Genomic DNA, 17,316 nt, shown 5'->3' on the forward strand with positions numbered 1-17,316 from the left:
CACACACACACACACACACACACACAAAAAAAAAAAAAAAAACCAACAAAAAAAAAAAACTCTCATGGATGGAAAAACAGATAAATCTAAATTTTAAAAACTCTATGAAGAAAGATGGGGAATTAATACTCAAAAGCTCTATAATTACTACAGGGGAATAATTTCCAGAGAAAATTAGAGGATGTTATGCAATCATTTATCAAGGAAATATCTTAATCTAATCTAAGTACTAGGGAAGAGTCCCTAAGGAAGCTGGCATGACAGCGGAGACTGGAAGGACTTCTGTGGATGAGGAATGAGGAGAAGAAAAACAGGCAAAAAAGGTCTGTGAAGTTTCCCTCAAGGAAGAAAGTGAGCTAGCTGTGTGTGATTGGAGGAGTTAAGAGCTGTGGAATCCCCGTCAAGAACAGGCAGGGTAGGATTTTGTATGGCATTTGGGATAGGCAAAATGTCTTTAAAGTGGAAGAGGCATTCCCCACCAAGGGCAAATGCATGGAGACACAGATGTATGGCAGAGGCATCTTCTATTATTCAATATAAGCACCTATTGGCAGAAATAAAATCTGAAAAAAAAAAAAAAAAAAAAAAAACAGAAGATGCCCAACAGTGCAGGGCTTTTCATCACATGAAAAACATATGTATTTATTTAGGTAGAAAGTGAGACATTATTAAAATGTTTTAAGCACCTGAACATTTTCAGTTCTGGATTTTATCAAGATGGATCTTACTGAAGGAAGGTAGCAAGGAGTGAACCAGACTGAAGCCAGAACAGTTACAAAGCCATGCAATACTCCAGGTGAAAGGTCAGAACTTGGATTAAATGCCTTTCCTAATAGGAGTCATTAGCCACATGTAATAAAATCGCCACTCATTTACCATAATGCAGGGGGGAGGGGGGACCTTTAGAGATTCTGAGTCCCAGAAACCAGGTTTTGTTAACCACTAAACAATACTCTGCACACTGATTTCCAAATGCTGTCTAGTTTGGTATATTTGAACTGCAGTACCAACCACAGGACAAAAACTACTAGCACATCTAATAACTGGCTCTCCTCTGTAGTACTCTAGCCAGTTGTCAGTCATTCACTTAATACTGATAACTTAAAATCTACTTTTCCACAACTTGCCCCTGGCCTCAGTTTTGTCTAATTTTGCCTCTGCTTCAAGCATCTGAAAGTAGTAAAATTAATTTTCAACTCCCTTTCTTCCAGCTTAAACAGGTCATTCAATGGCTCTAAGGTCATTCATCCTTCAGGTCATACTCAGCATGAATAGAATATAACACTCCAGGTACAACTGAACAGATCATGTTCAAGTGAAACTATCACTCCACATTTTGAAAGCTTCACTGAAATCCTACTTTGTCTACTAAAGAATTCTTACCAAGTTTACAGGCACATACGCAATTCAAATATAACTCTCCCAATCAGTTGGTCCTAAACAGTATTCCAAAATGGTTTCACAAAAAACTTTGATATTATGAAACATATAAATAGCATCAACATTTGGTAAAATGAAGAACTTCTCAAAGCCATACTTCAGATGGTGAACACATACACACTGTCTACCAAATAATACTGGCTTGAAACATAGGATGAAAGACAGTAGATCTAAACAGTTCTCAAAAGAAATACAAATAGCCAATATTTTTAAGAGTTCAACATCTTTCGCCATTGAGGAAAGCAAATTAAAACTACTTTGAGACTCCATTTTACCCTGGCAAAGAGGCTATCATCAAAAAAATAGTTGCCAGCAGTGGTGGCACACACCTTTAATATAGTACTCAGGAGGCAGAGGCAGGCCGACCTTTATGAGTTTGAGGTCAGCCCGGTCTATGAAGAAAGTTCCAGGATAACCTGGGCTGTTACAGAGACCCTGTCTTGAAAAACAAAAAAGAGGGGGAGGAGGCAGGTGGGGGAAGGAAGGTGAGGGAGGGAGGGGTTTGACATAAACTTTGAAAAGGATGTGGTAAAAGAATCTCATTCTCTGTAAGTAGAAGGTAAACTAGCAGCCACTATGGAAATCACCATAAGGTTTCTCAAAAACTACTAGACATGCTTCACACACAGGGCTCTCTATCCTATGACAGAGATATCATCACATCCATGGTCAGTGCTACTACTCTAGTCACAATACCAAATGGAATCAGACTAGCTGTCCATCACTGGATGAGAACAGATAATGAAACTGCATTAAATATACATTAGTGAAATTTTGTTCAACTGTTATAAAATGAAATTTGTAGGAACATAGATAGAACTGGAAAAATAAAACTCAGGCTCAGAAAAACAACTAATTTTTTCTCTCATACGCAGATCCCAGTCTCTTAGTTTTATATACCGTACTTATGCAGTGTGTGTAGATACAAAGACACAAAGGGGGACCCAACAGAATGTGAAGGAGGCTTTAACGAGTACAGTAGGATGGGTAACAACACAGGTGATAGTAAAGTAGAAGGAAAGGCTTTAAGGATGGATGGGGATAGGGTCAGAAAGATAGGGGAAAGAGATGAGATTGGGAAATCCCATCAAGACTGAATATTATGAGACTACTATAAGGAAACCTAGTTTGTAGAATAATTAAAAGGCAACAACAATATAAAAATAAGCTCTTATGAATACTTAGGAAAAGTCACCCAAGTGTTTCCCCACTCATCATCATTTTGCCTTGCCTTCTTCCCTTTTCACATAAGAACACAGAATTCTTGACTGGTATGCCCAAGCTCTATAGTTCGCTGCTGTTCAATAGAACCTTCCACAATATTCACACTGCTCCATTTGTACTAATAATATGTCAGCCACCAACCACAGATGAGTAAGCACAGTACTTGAAATGTGGCTACCTGTAACTGAGAAAATAGTTCTTAATTTTTCTTAAGCTTTAATTATAATTTAAACTGACATAGCTACTTCTGATTAGATAATGCAACTCTGCTTATACTTAGAGTACTTTGAAGTTTACCTTCATTTAAAGACAGTAGGTTTTTTAAACATACATTAACTTTAGAAACATAATACAAGGTTGCCAATGCTGCCTTTGAAGGGAAGCTCACATTTACTTAAACCTGCAGGAGAAAAAGAAAATTACCTCCTGAGAGTCATCTTTTATTTTCTGAGGTCAAACATAATTCCACCATTTTGCAGGTCAAAGGTCATTAAAACACATGGTCAGGTAAAGCAAGAATATTAGTCAACCAAAAAACAAAGGGAGAGAATTATGTTCTATGATAGCTCAGGGTTGTGAAGAAACTATCTTAAATGATGTTTACCCTGAGCACACCTAAATGTAAAATTCAGAAATCTGAACCAAACTTTCTGAAGAAGAATTAGTACTCCTTTGTTACTCAGTGCAGGACATCCTCTGCATAGAATGCACTGGAAGACAAAATCAAGACTGACAAATTGACTCCAACTGACTTGTGTGGTACAAGGTGCTGACACTCACAAATGTTTTCCTTAGATGGTCTTAGATCTGTGTGCCTGCCAACTACAGTTTCTTGGGTTATTTCAGCCAAGCTTACCTGTATCAAACCATGTTATGACAAGCCATTGATTTCTTACAAAGTTAACAAGAAATATGAGGAGTTAACATGGAGCAATTATGAACAGATAACACTGTTACCAGTGCATGTAACCACTGTATTTTGCTCATTCCCTACCTAAGACACAGTAAGAAAGTAACTGATCATATTTTTCAACTTCCATTTCAAAATTATTCTATACATGAAAAATGTGATTCAGAAGGAGTCTATATTTACATCTTAAAATAAATGACATCTCTATCACATGCCTAAAAAGGTTGTTTTCCCATCACATTAAAAGAAACAAATATAGAGCAAGCTGAGACAAAGATGTATGTATCATTTGGAATTGTAATTCTATTGAATTCATATCACCCTATTATGAAACTGTGTGTCATTGTCTATTTATTAAATGCAAAGTAGAAAGTCCAAATATACCTATAAAATTCATAGGAAACAACAAAAAAAAAAAAATTCACAACAGGGTACAACTCCTTAGAAAACCTAACAAGTAAATGGGGGAAGTAGAGCTCTTAGCTGGAATTACTCTGTACCAGAAACCATTCAAGGTGAAAGTTACCGTTCCCCTAAGTAAATGTGAGATGAAAAGTAAAGTTTCTCATTATTTAGGTTTTATGGTCTAAAAAGTCTAATGACTAGAAAATTTCTGTTAGGTGTTTAAAAAAAAAAAAAAAAGAGTCATTTCATTTATCAAACCAGTATTTATTCCAAATAACAGATGTACAGGAAAAACTGCTCTGCTCCTTTGTAAGCCCAGACTCCAAGCAAGTTTTCATGTCACTGTGAGGTTCAACATACATGACACCTCTACCAGCTCCCAAGCAGCTCTGCTATTTACAAACAGAACACCTACCCATGGAGTTCCAGAAAGCAAACGTCCATTCTCCTTAGCACTGAATGGCTAGAAATAAGCTGTTCAGTTTACTGATGGCAAGGTTTAAAACAAGGACCATGAGTTTTAGAGATGTGACTTCAGCAGCCACTGCTCAGAAGGAACCACTCTCCTGGGTTATTTTAGGCTGTGGTACAGAAATGGTGTTCATAGAATAGGTCAGTGAATATTCAGACATAAATGGGACATCTATATCACAACCACAGCCCTAGGACTATCCGGACAGAGGGAGCACAAAGCTCATGAGAGGTCAGAAAAAAATGGAGCAAAACAGTAACTTCTGGACATGACAGAACCATGACACTCATGAACTCACAACAGCTGAAACAGCATTCCCACTGAAGAACTATGGACAGATGACAGCTTCAGGGGAAGGAGAGTCAGTTTTCTTTAAGGGATTGGCCCTTAGCAGGCCAACCACACTCTGGTGGACAGCCCCATACTCTGGAATATCATGTGACAGTACAAAGTAGATTTCAGTATTAAATAACAAAGGGTATGAAGTTGGGGAGTAGGGAAGTGAGAATGGATCCAGGAAGCCTTAGAGCAGGTATGATAAAAATGTACTGAAGGAAATTCCCTAAGCACAAAACACTTAAAAATGGTTTACAGTATAAGCAATCAAAATGGATCGACTTAACTCTGCAAAATAAACTTAAGCAGATTAAAAAACAAAAAAAGACATCTTAAAATTCCATAAAAACCAATGACCTACAGAATGATTCTTTCATGATGGAAGTGTGGGGGGGGGGGGGAGGCTTGGATTTTTTTTTTTTTTTTTTTTTTAAATCTCACTACCTCAAGATAGATGTAAGATACCCAAGAAAAGAATTTCCCACCCAGCAATCTGCTACAAAATATGGCAGGCCAAGTATAATTTGCCACAATCTAGCCTTTAACTGAGAAGTATATCTAAGAATCTTGGGACTTGAATTTTTTAACAGGCATACATAAATGGTTATAGACCCTACAAGTTGTTTGGATAGAATAAATAGCACATAATTGTTCATATATACAATATTCCCTTCTATACTCTATGAACTTATCAAGTGTAAACTACTCAGCAAGATTTGAACTACAGGGGCATATGATTTTTTTTGGGGGGTGGGGGGAGGTCAAGACAGGGTTTCTCTGTGTAGCTTTGGAGCCTGTCCTGGAACTAGCTCTTCCAGACCAGGCTGGTTTCAAACTCTTAGAACCAAAAAGATTCAAATTCCCTGGAGAAGGGACTAGACACATACTATATCCAATGCTATTTCAATACTTATAATACACATCAAGGCTTATAGAGTGTTCTCAACACAAATCAATGAAGAAACACTTTGATTTGATTCCACATTAGCAGAAATGTTGCCCCTATTGTCAAGATGTAACAGTGAAATGTAGATTTCAATGTACATCAGAGTAACCTTAAAAGGTGCAAAGTGAGGTGGGTGTAGGATGGGACAACATACATCAAGATAGCATTTGCTGGCATCATTCAATCAATGTGACTGAGGACCCAGAAAGATAGGTTCTATACTGAAATTGCTCAAGAAAAATAACCAGATATCCACCTAATCCAAACTCTTTGGGCTCAATTTTAACTTTCAAGAAGGGAATCAGAAAGAAAGATAACCAATTCACACACTTGCAAAATGCAATGATTCAAAAGGATTAGAAGCAGTTCCAGGTCATCTCTAAAGAGAACTTAGAGGCTTTTCATTGCCCACAATGCTGTAGCCTGAGCTGTTATATTCACGGGAAAGTGCATGTGCTAAATGCCCCAGGAGTGGAGCCCCCTCAGCACACAGATGAGGGAAACTGAGGCTGAGAGAGGCAAAATACTTGCTAAAGTTCACACAATTGTGCTGGATTAGACAAAGTCATGTGATTTGTAGCTGGGATGACAGGACTCAACTCAGGTATGACTGCCAGCAGCTAGTATTTCTTCTTTATAGAACTGGCAGCTTGGAGGGTACTTCATTGCCCGAAAATTAGATAATATGAGAAATAACTCCCATTGGTATTACTGTGATGTATGAGGACAAAAATCCAAAAGCAGAGTACAAATCTTTCTAGTAACCAAAAGTGAGGGGAAGAAATGGTTCAGACAGATGAGGGTTCATGGTTACTAAACTCTGGTATTAGGGATCCTATGAAATTCTAAAATCAAAGTACTAGATAATTACTTTTAATAGCAAGAGACAGGAGTATCTTTGTCTAATGTCTAGGAACCTAGGACTTTAGTAGTAACTATGTATACTGGCTCTAGTTTTTAATGTTGTAGTGAAATGTATTAGAAAACTATTTTTTCTATAATTTTAAAACTATAAATCATCTTTAAGTATATTTGAACTAAAACTTGGTTTTAAAGAGAAAGGTTTTATAGTTAAAACCAACCAAATTTAATAGTTGTAATTAACTACTACGTTTTTTTTTCTAAGTGTGGAAAAAAACTATACACAATCAAAACACAGAGCTAAATTAAAGGCAAACAATCTAGATGTATATAAATTTACCTCCTGTTTCTGTCAGACTCCAGACTCAACTTTCCGATGTTCTAAATACCTTAACTACTGTCTTGTAGCTTGTGCAGTCTCCAGAGAACACCTCCCTTTTTTTCCCCAGATAGACTCATTTAATTTTTAAATAAAAAACGTTTAAAAATAAATTCAAATGCCACAGCTGCCTTTCTGGCAGCAACACTGTCACAGAGAGAGCTGGTGTTAAAAGATCAGATTAAGAGCCTTCAGTCCTGGCACTAAGTGATGCCCGTAGCCATGCAAGAGTGATTTTCCTGCCGCTGAAACGACAGGAAATAGAATCCTTCTTTCTCTAATAACCTGCCTCCTCCCCCACCACTCCAGATTAAGGTCCATCTGGCCTCTGGGAAGAAATGAGGTGTCTGCTTACAGAATACCCTAAAATACAAGGTAGACTGTGTTCAACCCCAAACACAAATAAGAATGTGAACAATGAGAACAAACACATTTGTGGCTTATATCTGAAGAAGCATACTCTCATTTTAAGAGATTAGAAGAGTAAAAGAAAGATATACACAGAACTAGGATTTAGGGTACAATGGCTGTGGGGTCATTATGTGTACAAAGGACTAAAATCAAGAACTGTCAATACCTTAGGAAAATAGTTAAACGTTGAAAAAATGATGTTTACACTCCCAGATGAGAGAAGAAAAGAGTTGTCACTACCTCTCCCATGGCTTTTCTGTATGGGGTACAGCATCCTCGACCAATTCATTTCAGTCATGCTTAGCCCTGCTACCATTGCATATTCAGTTCCTACTGGGCCTGCTCATACAAACAACATAACTCATGTGGGAAAATGAATTAGTACCTCTAAGACAACCTTTCATTTCTGACCATAATCCATAGATAGCAGAAATGTCATGTGAACAAACTTGCTCTAGTAATTGCCTATAGTGGTCTATATCTGCAGAGGCCCAAAGACTAACACCACCCTAAGGATAATTCTAACTTTTCCCATCTACCTTTGGGTATCACATCGCAGCCTAGTTACAGCTTTAAGGGTCACATATTCTTCTCACTCTCTATTTCCACAAGTAGAACTTTTAAAGTAAGAAACACTCACTAGGTGAGGCCTGGAACAGTCACGCTTCCCCCACCAAAAATGAATATACAGGCTCAAGAGATGGCTAAATGTTGAAAACACTTAGTTCTCTGGCAGAAGAACTAGATTCTGTTCCCAGCATTCACTTGTTGGCTTACAGGTCTGTAACTCTATTTTTAGGGTTCTACTGCCCTCTTCTGGCCTCTGCAGGCACGGGGCATATATGTAGCACACATACATATATGGAGGCACACACAAACATAAAGATAAATTCTAAACAAAGAAATGCAAATATGTTTCTTGACACTTAGTCAAAACACATCTAATCCAGTCACAGGCAAATACTAAGTAAAAATAGATAAATGAGGATAATGAAGTTTAATGGTCACAGCTAAAATAGGAGAAAAACAGCGTGTGAATTAGGAAGTAGCAAAGGTTTGTGAATAGACTGTGCTCTTCTTCAACATGACAGTTAGACAGTTATTCAAATATAAACCTGGTTTGGACAAAATTAGTCAGATAGAAATCCACATGTGTATAATGCATGTACAAACTCAAATACTTATTTGTGACTAACCCCAGCACACACATTGTTAGAAAGTGTAAACAGCTAATTAGAAAAGGATAGAACCAAGTAACTGAAAAGAGTGGGAGTGCAAACTCTACCCAAAAACAAATACTATGGCTCCAAGACTTTAAAAATAGTTCTTTCTTACAGCTACCAGAGCAAATAAAGGATTCAAAAATCCAAAAGCAAAACCATTCCTTTCCAGTATTCTCACCTAAACTTTCTACGTACCCAAAGCAAGCAAATAAGCAAAGTAAAGGAAAAGGGGGACACAAGGAAACCACCAAGCCCTAGTGATAGACACGCTTGCACACCTGCATGAATTTTTGATAGTATGCACTTTCCCTGGTAGTAAGCAAAACAAAACTAGTGAGCCACATGCCAGGCACTAGCCCATAAAAAGGGTCCTATTAGCAAAGCCTAAAGTGACACAAAAATGAGTATACAAATATATCTTGCATTATCTTTTCTAACTGCATAAACAACGTAAAGAATTAATCGTTAATTTACAATAAATTTTTAAAGCAGCAGCCAAAAGTCCCATTAGTTTATTCACTAGCTTTTCTATCTGATAAATCTTTTACTGAGTCTCAATGCTCAGTGACCGATGTAAAGATGTCTTGCTGAAAATTTTATCATCTCTGTGATTAGAAGGCATTACAGCAAACAGGCACAATTCTGAGCAATGTTACTTTTAACAATGACAGCAAATTATTTTAATAATTAAATTTTACTTAACATAGAAATATTTTTATTAAATATATTTAAACTATGTTACATGATATTAATGAGGTTCAGAAGTTGGAATGAGAACATTGCATCTTAGAAATGTGAAATACGAACATAAAGAAAATGGCAAGGCCAGAATCAGTTCTACAGTCCTTTATCTGCAAAATCAATAAAACAGGAACAACTTCTAGCCATCAGATCAACTATCTTACCTCTTGGGACAGAAAAGGAATGACCTGTGCACAGATAGCATTTAGTCGTTTCACTATCTCTGCCTGCAAAAAAGAAACACAACAGAAAAACAGTCAGTAGGTTATAGATACCCAAAATATTAATAGGATTATATTAAAAGACATATGTACTCTGGATGGCAATGTCTAAGGAAGAAGAAAACTACCTTCCCATTAAAAGGAGTTGGTGACAACAGAGCCTTATAGCCAGGATTTATTAAATAGCATTCATCTTAAAATTTAATCTTCAAGCACTAGAGTAATAAAAAGTAAATTTAACCTCCATGACTAGAAACCAGTTTTTGAAAGCTTTCATCAGAAGGACCTTTGCCCAATCTAATGGTTTTCTTAAAACCCCAAGTCTTTATTTAATTTGAATAACACACATTTTTTTCTGTACATATCCCAACTGTTTCCATAACCAAATGATTAGACTTCCACAGTTGTGTACAAATATTTCTCTCTCTTCCCTACCCTCTCTTAAGTTCAAACAAGCCTTGAACTTAACAACTTGAGTGCCTCAGCCTCCAGAGTGCTTGAATCTTAGGTATGTGCTGCTGCACCTGGCAGCCTTTGCTTGTCAACACATTTTATACATATCTCCTGGGGGGCTGAGGGTTGGGGGAAGAACAGCATCAATCAAGTAAACTAATGTAATTATTAATCCCTGAGTAGTAGGATATTTTCAAAGAGTAAAGGCTTGCAAATCTGTTGACCAGGGTTTTCAGAGTGTAGTTTAGAACACGCTTAGGTCTTCAGAGAGCAATCTGAGTCTGGAGACTACCTTCATTATCATTTTACTATAGATCTACAAAAGTTGTAACAAAGTTAGCCTGTAGAACCTATTCTTTATTTTTATTTATTTGTTTGTTTGTTTATTTTTGGAAATACAGGGACGAAATGTATACACCTTGTACACACAATTCTCTTGCCTTGGAACTGGGGATTTTAATGTACACACACACACACACACACACACACACACACAAAAGGCTGTTAAATGTTTTCTTATAAAACCTGTTCCAAACTTTACTGATGTTCACCTTAATATGCATCTTCAGATGGCATGTTCTACACTTTATGATAAGCAGTTTTTAATATATGCACATATGTGCATACAAAATTATTCATTTAATGATAGGGTGGTGTAAAGAGGAGGTTAAGAAATGTTAAGACAGAAAATATAAAGCAATTACTATTCCTGAGACAGTCTTAAAATAAATTTCATCCAGAACCAGTTCATTTTATGAAAGCACACAAATGCTCTTTTTCTTGCTAAGTCATTATAGAACAGCAACTTTCTTTTTGCAGCAACCCTTTTAACTTTGTAGCCATGTTCTTAAATGCCAGCACCTTAAAAACTTCATCAGCCAACCCAAAACAAAAATTCAGCACAAAGTCCCCAATGTTGGCTTTCTACTCCAGCCTGCACTTAAAAAGACAAAGCCCAAAACTAGTAAACAGCAGTGACTAAAACGCCACTGTGATGCCCTGATTTAATTTACTACCCTGGCCCCAAGGATCATTTAGCCATCCTTTAAGAATGCTCAAACCACCATGAAAGGCTGAAATGGGAACCACCAAACCCCTCTCCACCTGGATGAACATTCCACAGTGGTGATGGAGTTAAATTCTAAGGTAAGTTAAGAAAACAGAACAGCATTAAGGAGGCTGAATGCTCCATGTCTCAAAGGCATTTGGTGGTTAGGCTTTTTGTAGGAAAAGGTGGGGGTAGGGAATAAAAGATAATGAGACTTTGGGGCAGACCAAACTGATGATTCTTCTGCTTAGAACCATCTGCCAAGCATATTTTCCTCATTATGTTGTTTACATAAATAAAATAGTCCCTTGCTATGTTGAAAAAAGTATGTGGGCATGTAGAAAACTGAGTTCTTTAATTTGCCTACATAATGTAGGCAGTAAAAACTACTCAGGAAACTCATTCATCTGGTCAAATAAAAAACAAGAGGTATTTGGCACTTTAATAAACAATTTTAAGTTTAAGCACCCATTTAAAGCAAAAAACAAACAAAAACAAAACACCAAGATAAAAAGAAAAGTCTTAATACTAAAAATTATGTATGTTAACATATACACAAACAGAAAAAGAAGGGTAAAATCTTCAAACTTTTTTCTTTAAAGGTTTCCTTTTGCTTAAAAGACTTCCTAATTTCTTTACCCTGTCATGCTAATAGAATTTCATGGACAGGCTAATTGGCAGCAAGGGGGTGGGGTATGTCTGTGTGATTTCATACAATTAAGCAGGCCATTCCTCACGTTGAAAGCTAAAGTTGCCTCGGAAACACTGCTGCTTCTGTGGTCATCTAATTTCACCTCTTTTGTCCCACAAGACCAAGCTTTGGGGAGGCATCATTTATTTTCAGGCCTTTCCACTGGGCTTCAGCGATCAACTAGTAATACTGTGGACACACACTTCTAATGGCCTATGTTTTGAAACTGAGTCTAATCTAATGGCGTAGGGCCCAAACTCCTTTTCTAGCACAGCCATTAAAGGATGTAGGTTATTGCTGTTGTCACCATTGATATTTGTCATTGTAATGTAATTAGGGCCCTAAAATGATGCATTACAGCCCTTGGCACAGCTTCTATTAAAATCTTTTCTTCTGTTCACTGAACTGCGACCTGCTTTCTGATGAATAACAGACAGACAGCTTTAGGCTAAGAAGCAGATTCATCAAAGAAGTATTTTTCAGCTTTAGGGAAGAGAAAAAGACAACCTAGGGAGAAAAAGCCACAATACACATTTGAAATCATCTGACCACTTGAAATTCTGATTGCATCTGATGAATCTGGCTTAGACAATATATTTCCACTCTTTGAATCACATGGTTAATCAGGACTCTAATCTGCTATCCATCAGCCTATGCCAGTTCTTTGGCTTCCAATCAAATTTATAGGTGATGTAGGTCATGCATCCCTGAGCAATGCATTCACAGATAGCCCATTGAAAAAGGCAAAGAGGCTGAAATACTGTTCGTTGTTAGAATTACTGGATGTTATTATACTGTCTGATGCTTTACAGGCGCTGCTAAACTACTGCCTTTAATACCCATGATACTCCAAATCAGCATTAACAGTCCTAGTAAGAGGACAATTGCTCATATCAAAAGATGACAAAAAGACCCTCATACTCTGTCAAGTACACCAAACAATATTTGACATCTTACCTATTCATAAAGATATACATTTAAGAAAAGCAATTAATGGGGCTGAAGAAATAGCTTGACCCTTAAAAATGCTTGCGAAGTCCAAAGTTCTATTCCCAGCATCCACATTTGGCAGGTGACAAGGGCCTGTTAACTACAGTTCAAAAGGATCAGACATCTCTTCTGTACACATTGGCCCTTCCACAAATATATGAATACATACATCAGGCTCATACTAGTAAAATTTCCTTCAAATTTTTAATAAAAAATTAAGTTTGACATATTGTCCTATCCGCAATTCACCACTATTTCTTTTTATTTTCTATGTTTGTATCACATTCCAATAAAAAGATTCAATAAAAATAACCATCTTCCCTGTTTAAAAACCAAACCAAAACAAACAAAAAAAGCCATTTTGTTTTGGCAAAACACCTTAGAAAAAGTGACAACAAAAAAGGCATTTTATGAAAACCCCTTGACTATGCACTCAACTCCTGGTAATATGTGCCATCATGCTAACTCTAGAGAAGAGATGAAGAATAGGAGAGAAGGGTCACCAGCCTAACAATGGAGGAAACACGGAAGAAATCTCAAGTCACTCATTTTACATCTTATACACAGCCAAAATTTATTAAGCATCTTACATCATGAATAAGATTTTTTTGAGGGGGCAAGGTAATAAGGCTTTTTAAAATTTTTAATCTATTTGTTAATTTATTTATTTTGGATTTTGGGGACAGGCTCTGGCTAAATTAGCCCTGGCTGTCCTGGAATTCACTATGCAGAACAGGCTGAAGAAGACTGCTTTTAAGAGCTACCCATCCTGCTTCCTACAAGAGAACTGTCTGCATATTCAATGCATATTACATTGACAATATGAAAGTGTCAATTACACAACTTTTTTTTTTTTAACTTCTCCACACTTCCCTCGGTGAGTTACACTGAAACAACGTCTCTACTAATGTCAATAAAGCAATGTTAACCTGGTTCATGTTTTGAACACATTTGTATGCCATTTTACTGCATGGTGAAGTGTGCTATCCAGTGCCAACACACAACTTGGTTAATTGAACATTTTCAAGTACCCCATTTGTCCTAACAAGATACACAGTACTATTGGTGGTGTTTCTGCAGCAATATGCAGGATGATGTCCTTAAGAGAGAACAGAGTCTCTACATCTCATGAAACTATTTCTATCTGCCTCTAAAAGTCTTATGAAAACTCTCAGCAAGTGTTAAATTGTGCCCCCCCCCTTACTTTTGAGCTTTCCAAAAGTATTTCTTTAAAGGAAACCTCAGATAGTCACCTATTACCATCTTACCTGAACTTTGGTATTATATTTAATATTGCTCCAGCATCAAGAGGGATCAAAAGAATGCTATTATTCAGGGGAAAGATTAATGATCCTTGTGCTTGACATTCAGTAAGTCATACAAGGTCAAATCACTGCAGTTCTCAAGTTTGAAAAAACAATGTAACTAATGTTATCAGTTGTGCTCACCCCCCCCCCCCCCCCAGAGAAAGGACAGGGAATACAGAAAGAGGGTTGAGAGGGAAAAGTGGGGTTCAGGAGGAGCCAGCAAGGAAAATTAGCTTCTCTAGTACTTTAACCTAAGTTTTCATAGAATAGGGTAGAGCTAGTTGAGAACCTGATAACCTATGTTCACCAAGCTCTTGACATGCTTCTGCCCTCAACACTCTCCTTCCAGTATCACAGCAAGTAAAGTCAACTACTTTGTTCCTTTTCCTTCCATAAATATACTGGGGCCTTTGAATGCTAATTTACAAGTATACATTTTCACACTTAGGCATAGGGATAAATACTCTTTGTGACAACAAATGGAAATAATACAGCTTCATTTTTCTCCAACAGGACTATGATCAAATTATGTGAGAAATACCCAAAAGTGAAGAATTTTGAAAGCAGGAATAAATAAAACCAACTCATGGTGCTTATCAAGGTCTCACAGGGATGACTGTATTGTAAATCCATCAAAGCAACAAGCCATTCTCTTAGGGAAAATCATGCCAGATGATTTGGTCATTTCTTCCTGGTTATACCCAGGTATGTCAAACTTGGAGGCCACAGGCTAAAAACCACACAGATCCCAAGACAGCTATGAATGAAAATGAAGCCCAACACATTTATAGATAAAATCATGTTTCAGTGCCAAAAGGTTGGACAATACCCTGGTTAGGTTAGACCTTTATCGTATTCTTCTTTTTTTTTAAAAAATACTTCTACACCTATGGCTATATTCCTGAGAATTTATTTTCCTCTCAACACTAGCATAATCTTTTATAATGTCTTTATGCTCCCTCTTATTACCTGAAATTTCAACTATTTGAAGCCATCAATGACATTTAATATATCGGAAGGCATGCAAAAACTGTTATGGAAGAGCTAGAACACATCAATGTACCAAACATAAAGGACTGTCCATCTACAAGACCTACTCACATTATAATTTGGTTTGTCTGCCTTTCTGGCACGTATCTTTTCTGACATTTAGGAGGTCATGTCATTTAAAAAGAATAAGACATATAGTCTCACTGGACAGGAAAAATGCAAATTCATTCTGGATGACTTCTGAATTGTGAGTCAAGATTAAAGTTTCCATTCTGAATTCTTGGCAGGATATGTGATTTAAAAGATTATTTAGAAACAGAATGCAGATGTAGCTTAGCCTCCTTCTAATATTGCTTGCAGCAGATTACTGATCAACTGAGCCTTTGGCATTCAGCACATCTGCTAAAGGATACACTAGGAGAGTATTTTGTATTCACAGTTCAGAATAAATTCTAGAATATTACCTAAAATAAATCAGTTTGGTTACAACAGTCCATAGAAAGGCCTTAGTCATGCTGCAGCATCACAGGGCTCATAGGAAGTAAAAGAACAGCTCCTAATAATTCAATGTGCAGTGGGTCCTGGGAACTACACATGATACAGTATATTCACTTCATATCTATTAAAACACTGTTCAAAAAAATAGACTATGAGAGCCAGGCTGGAGGAACCATGGACACAGCTGCAGCACAATACTTCCAAGAAATGCTGCAGTGATGCTTGTTGCATGAGCCTTGAACATCGATCACAGGTAAACTAACTTAGAATTCTATTTTCTGGTACCCAAACAAGCTCCTTGATGTACTTGACAAACCTGTTTGAATATGCTCTTGTTCAATGTTTTAAAAATTAGAAAAAAAATTTTGTCAACAAAAAAATATCTTGCCTAATTTTTGTTCTTTTTGTTGGAGTATTGTGTTCTACCCAAAAGGAACTCTCACTCACTAACTCCTCATCCAAGCTTCTTTCAACAATTCATGCTAGGGTGATCAATCCCTTCTCCCCTGGGGAAGCCATCTAAAACATACTGGCCCAAAACTTAAGCAGCAAAAAGGAAGTCTCATTCAACAAATTGAGATGCACCTTGTCCAAGTAACCATAAAACCCACAAATATGCCAAGTAATCTGGGTTCTAGAGACTTTTATGTGGTGTGTATATGTATGTATTTTTTCAATACTCCACAAGGTAAGTTGAGAAAAGCAAAGGTAAAAACTATTGTCTATTAGTGCTTCTATAATCTAAGTTACTTTTAGAATGCACAGTCATCCTTGTCCATGAGAGATTTGTGAGAACCTCCACAGATATCAAATCTAAAGATGCATATTATTCATAAAATGTATTTGAGTAGAACCCACATGTACCCTCTTGCTATAACACCAAACAGAATGTAAATACAATATAAATAGCTTTAATGCACTTTTATTGTTTAGTAAATAATGATGGATAAACATGTGGTTAGTACAGACACATTTCTCCCAAATACACTGAATCTGTAGTTGGCTGAACACACATAAATGGAACCATGCACATAGAGGACTGACTGTATTTCAAGTTATTTTTAAATTACAGCATGCATGAGATTTATGATAGTTAAACACATGCACCTTAGTAAAGGCCTAAACCATGAATAAATTACTGCCTTTTTATTCATTCAACAAGTAGTTATTAACTGCCTACTTACTATTACCAGAACGCTTAGGTGCTGAGTGGAGACATGAGTGAAGTGAATAAGACAATCCCTGCTGTCCTGAAGTTCAAACATAGGGGTGGAGACAAAGACAAGTACATAGACATACAAAATATAATTTCAGGTATTTAAAGTTATCTATAAAGAAGACAATCCTAGGATAAGAGGGAGTCTGGTTTGGGTAAGTTAATCAAGAAAGGACCAAAGGAAGTGATTTCAAAGTTGAAACATGGCTGATAATACCATCTCTCAAAGCAGTTTCTACACCACACCTTGCACAAGTTATTAACAAGTACATACAAAATGCTCTCTGAGCACATGGACTCACTCTGCCTAAACAAAATTAAACAGCTTTCTTCCCTATCAGACATCTCAATTGTCAGTATTAGTTTAATATCTTTGGAATGAAATACACAAAAAGCAATATTACTGAAACATCCTTGACTATGGAACCCTAAAAGCCCTCCAACAGACAATATTCTCAGGAAACAGCTGGTTAGCGATTTCACAAACCAGACCTCACCCTAGATATATTAGCTCAAAAACTCCAAGAGTAAGATCCGGGAACCAGTGCTCCATT

General features: G+C 36.9%; 1 protein-coding gene across 1 annotated transcript in view; it reads right to left on the reverse strand.

The window, feature by feature from the left end:
* The window catches only part of Tle4 (TLE family member 4, transcriptional corepressor), a 128,116-nt gene that overhangs the window by 87,465 nt on the left and 23,335 nt on the right, over positions 1–17,316 (reverse strand). Inside the window, 1 exon segment of the mRNA XM_051194022.1 lies at positions 9,513–9,575. Coding sequence (XP_051049979.1) covers positions 9,513–9,575 — 63 coding nt within the window.

Source organism: Phodopus roborovskii, unplaced genomic scaffold (assembly GCF_943737965.1).
Source record: "Phodopus roborovskii unplaced genomic scaffold, PHOROB, whole genome shotgun sequence".
NCBI classification, from domain to species: domain Eukaryota; kingdom Metazoa; phylum Chordata; class Mammalia; order Rodentia; family Cricetidae; genus Phodopus; species Phodopus roborovskii.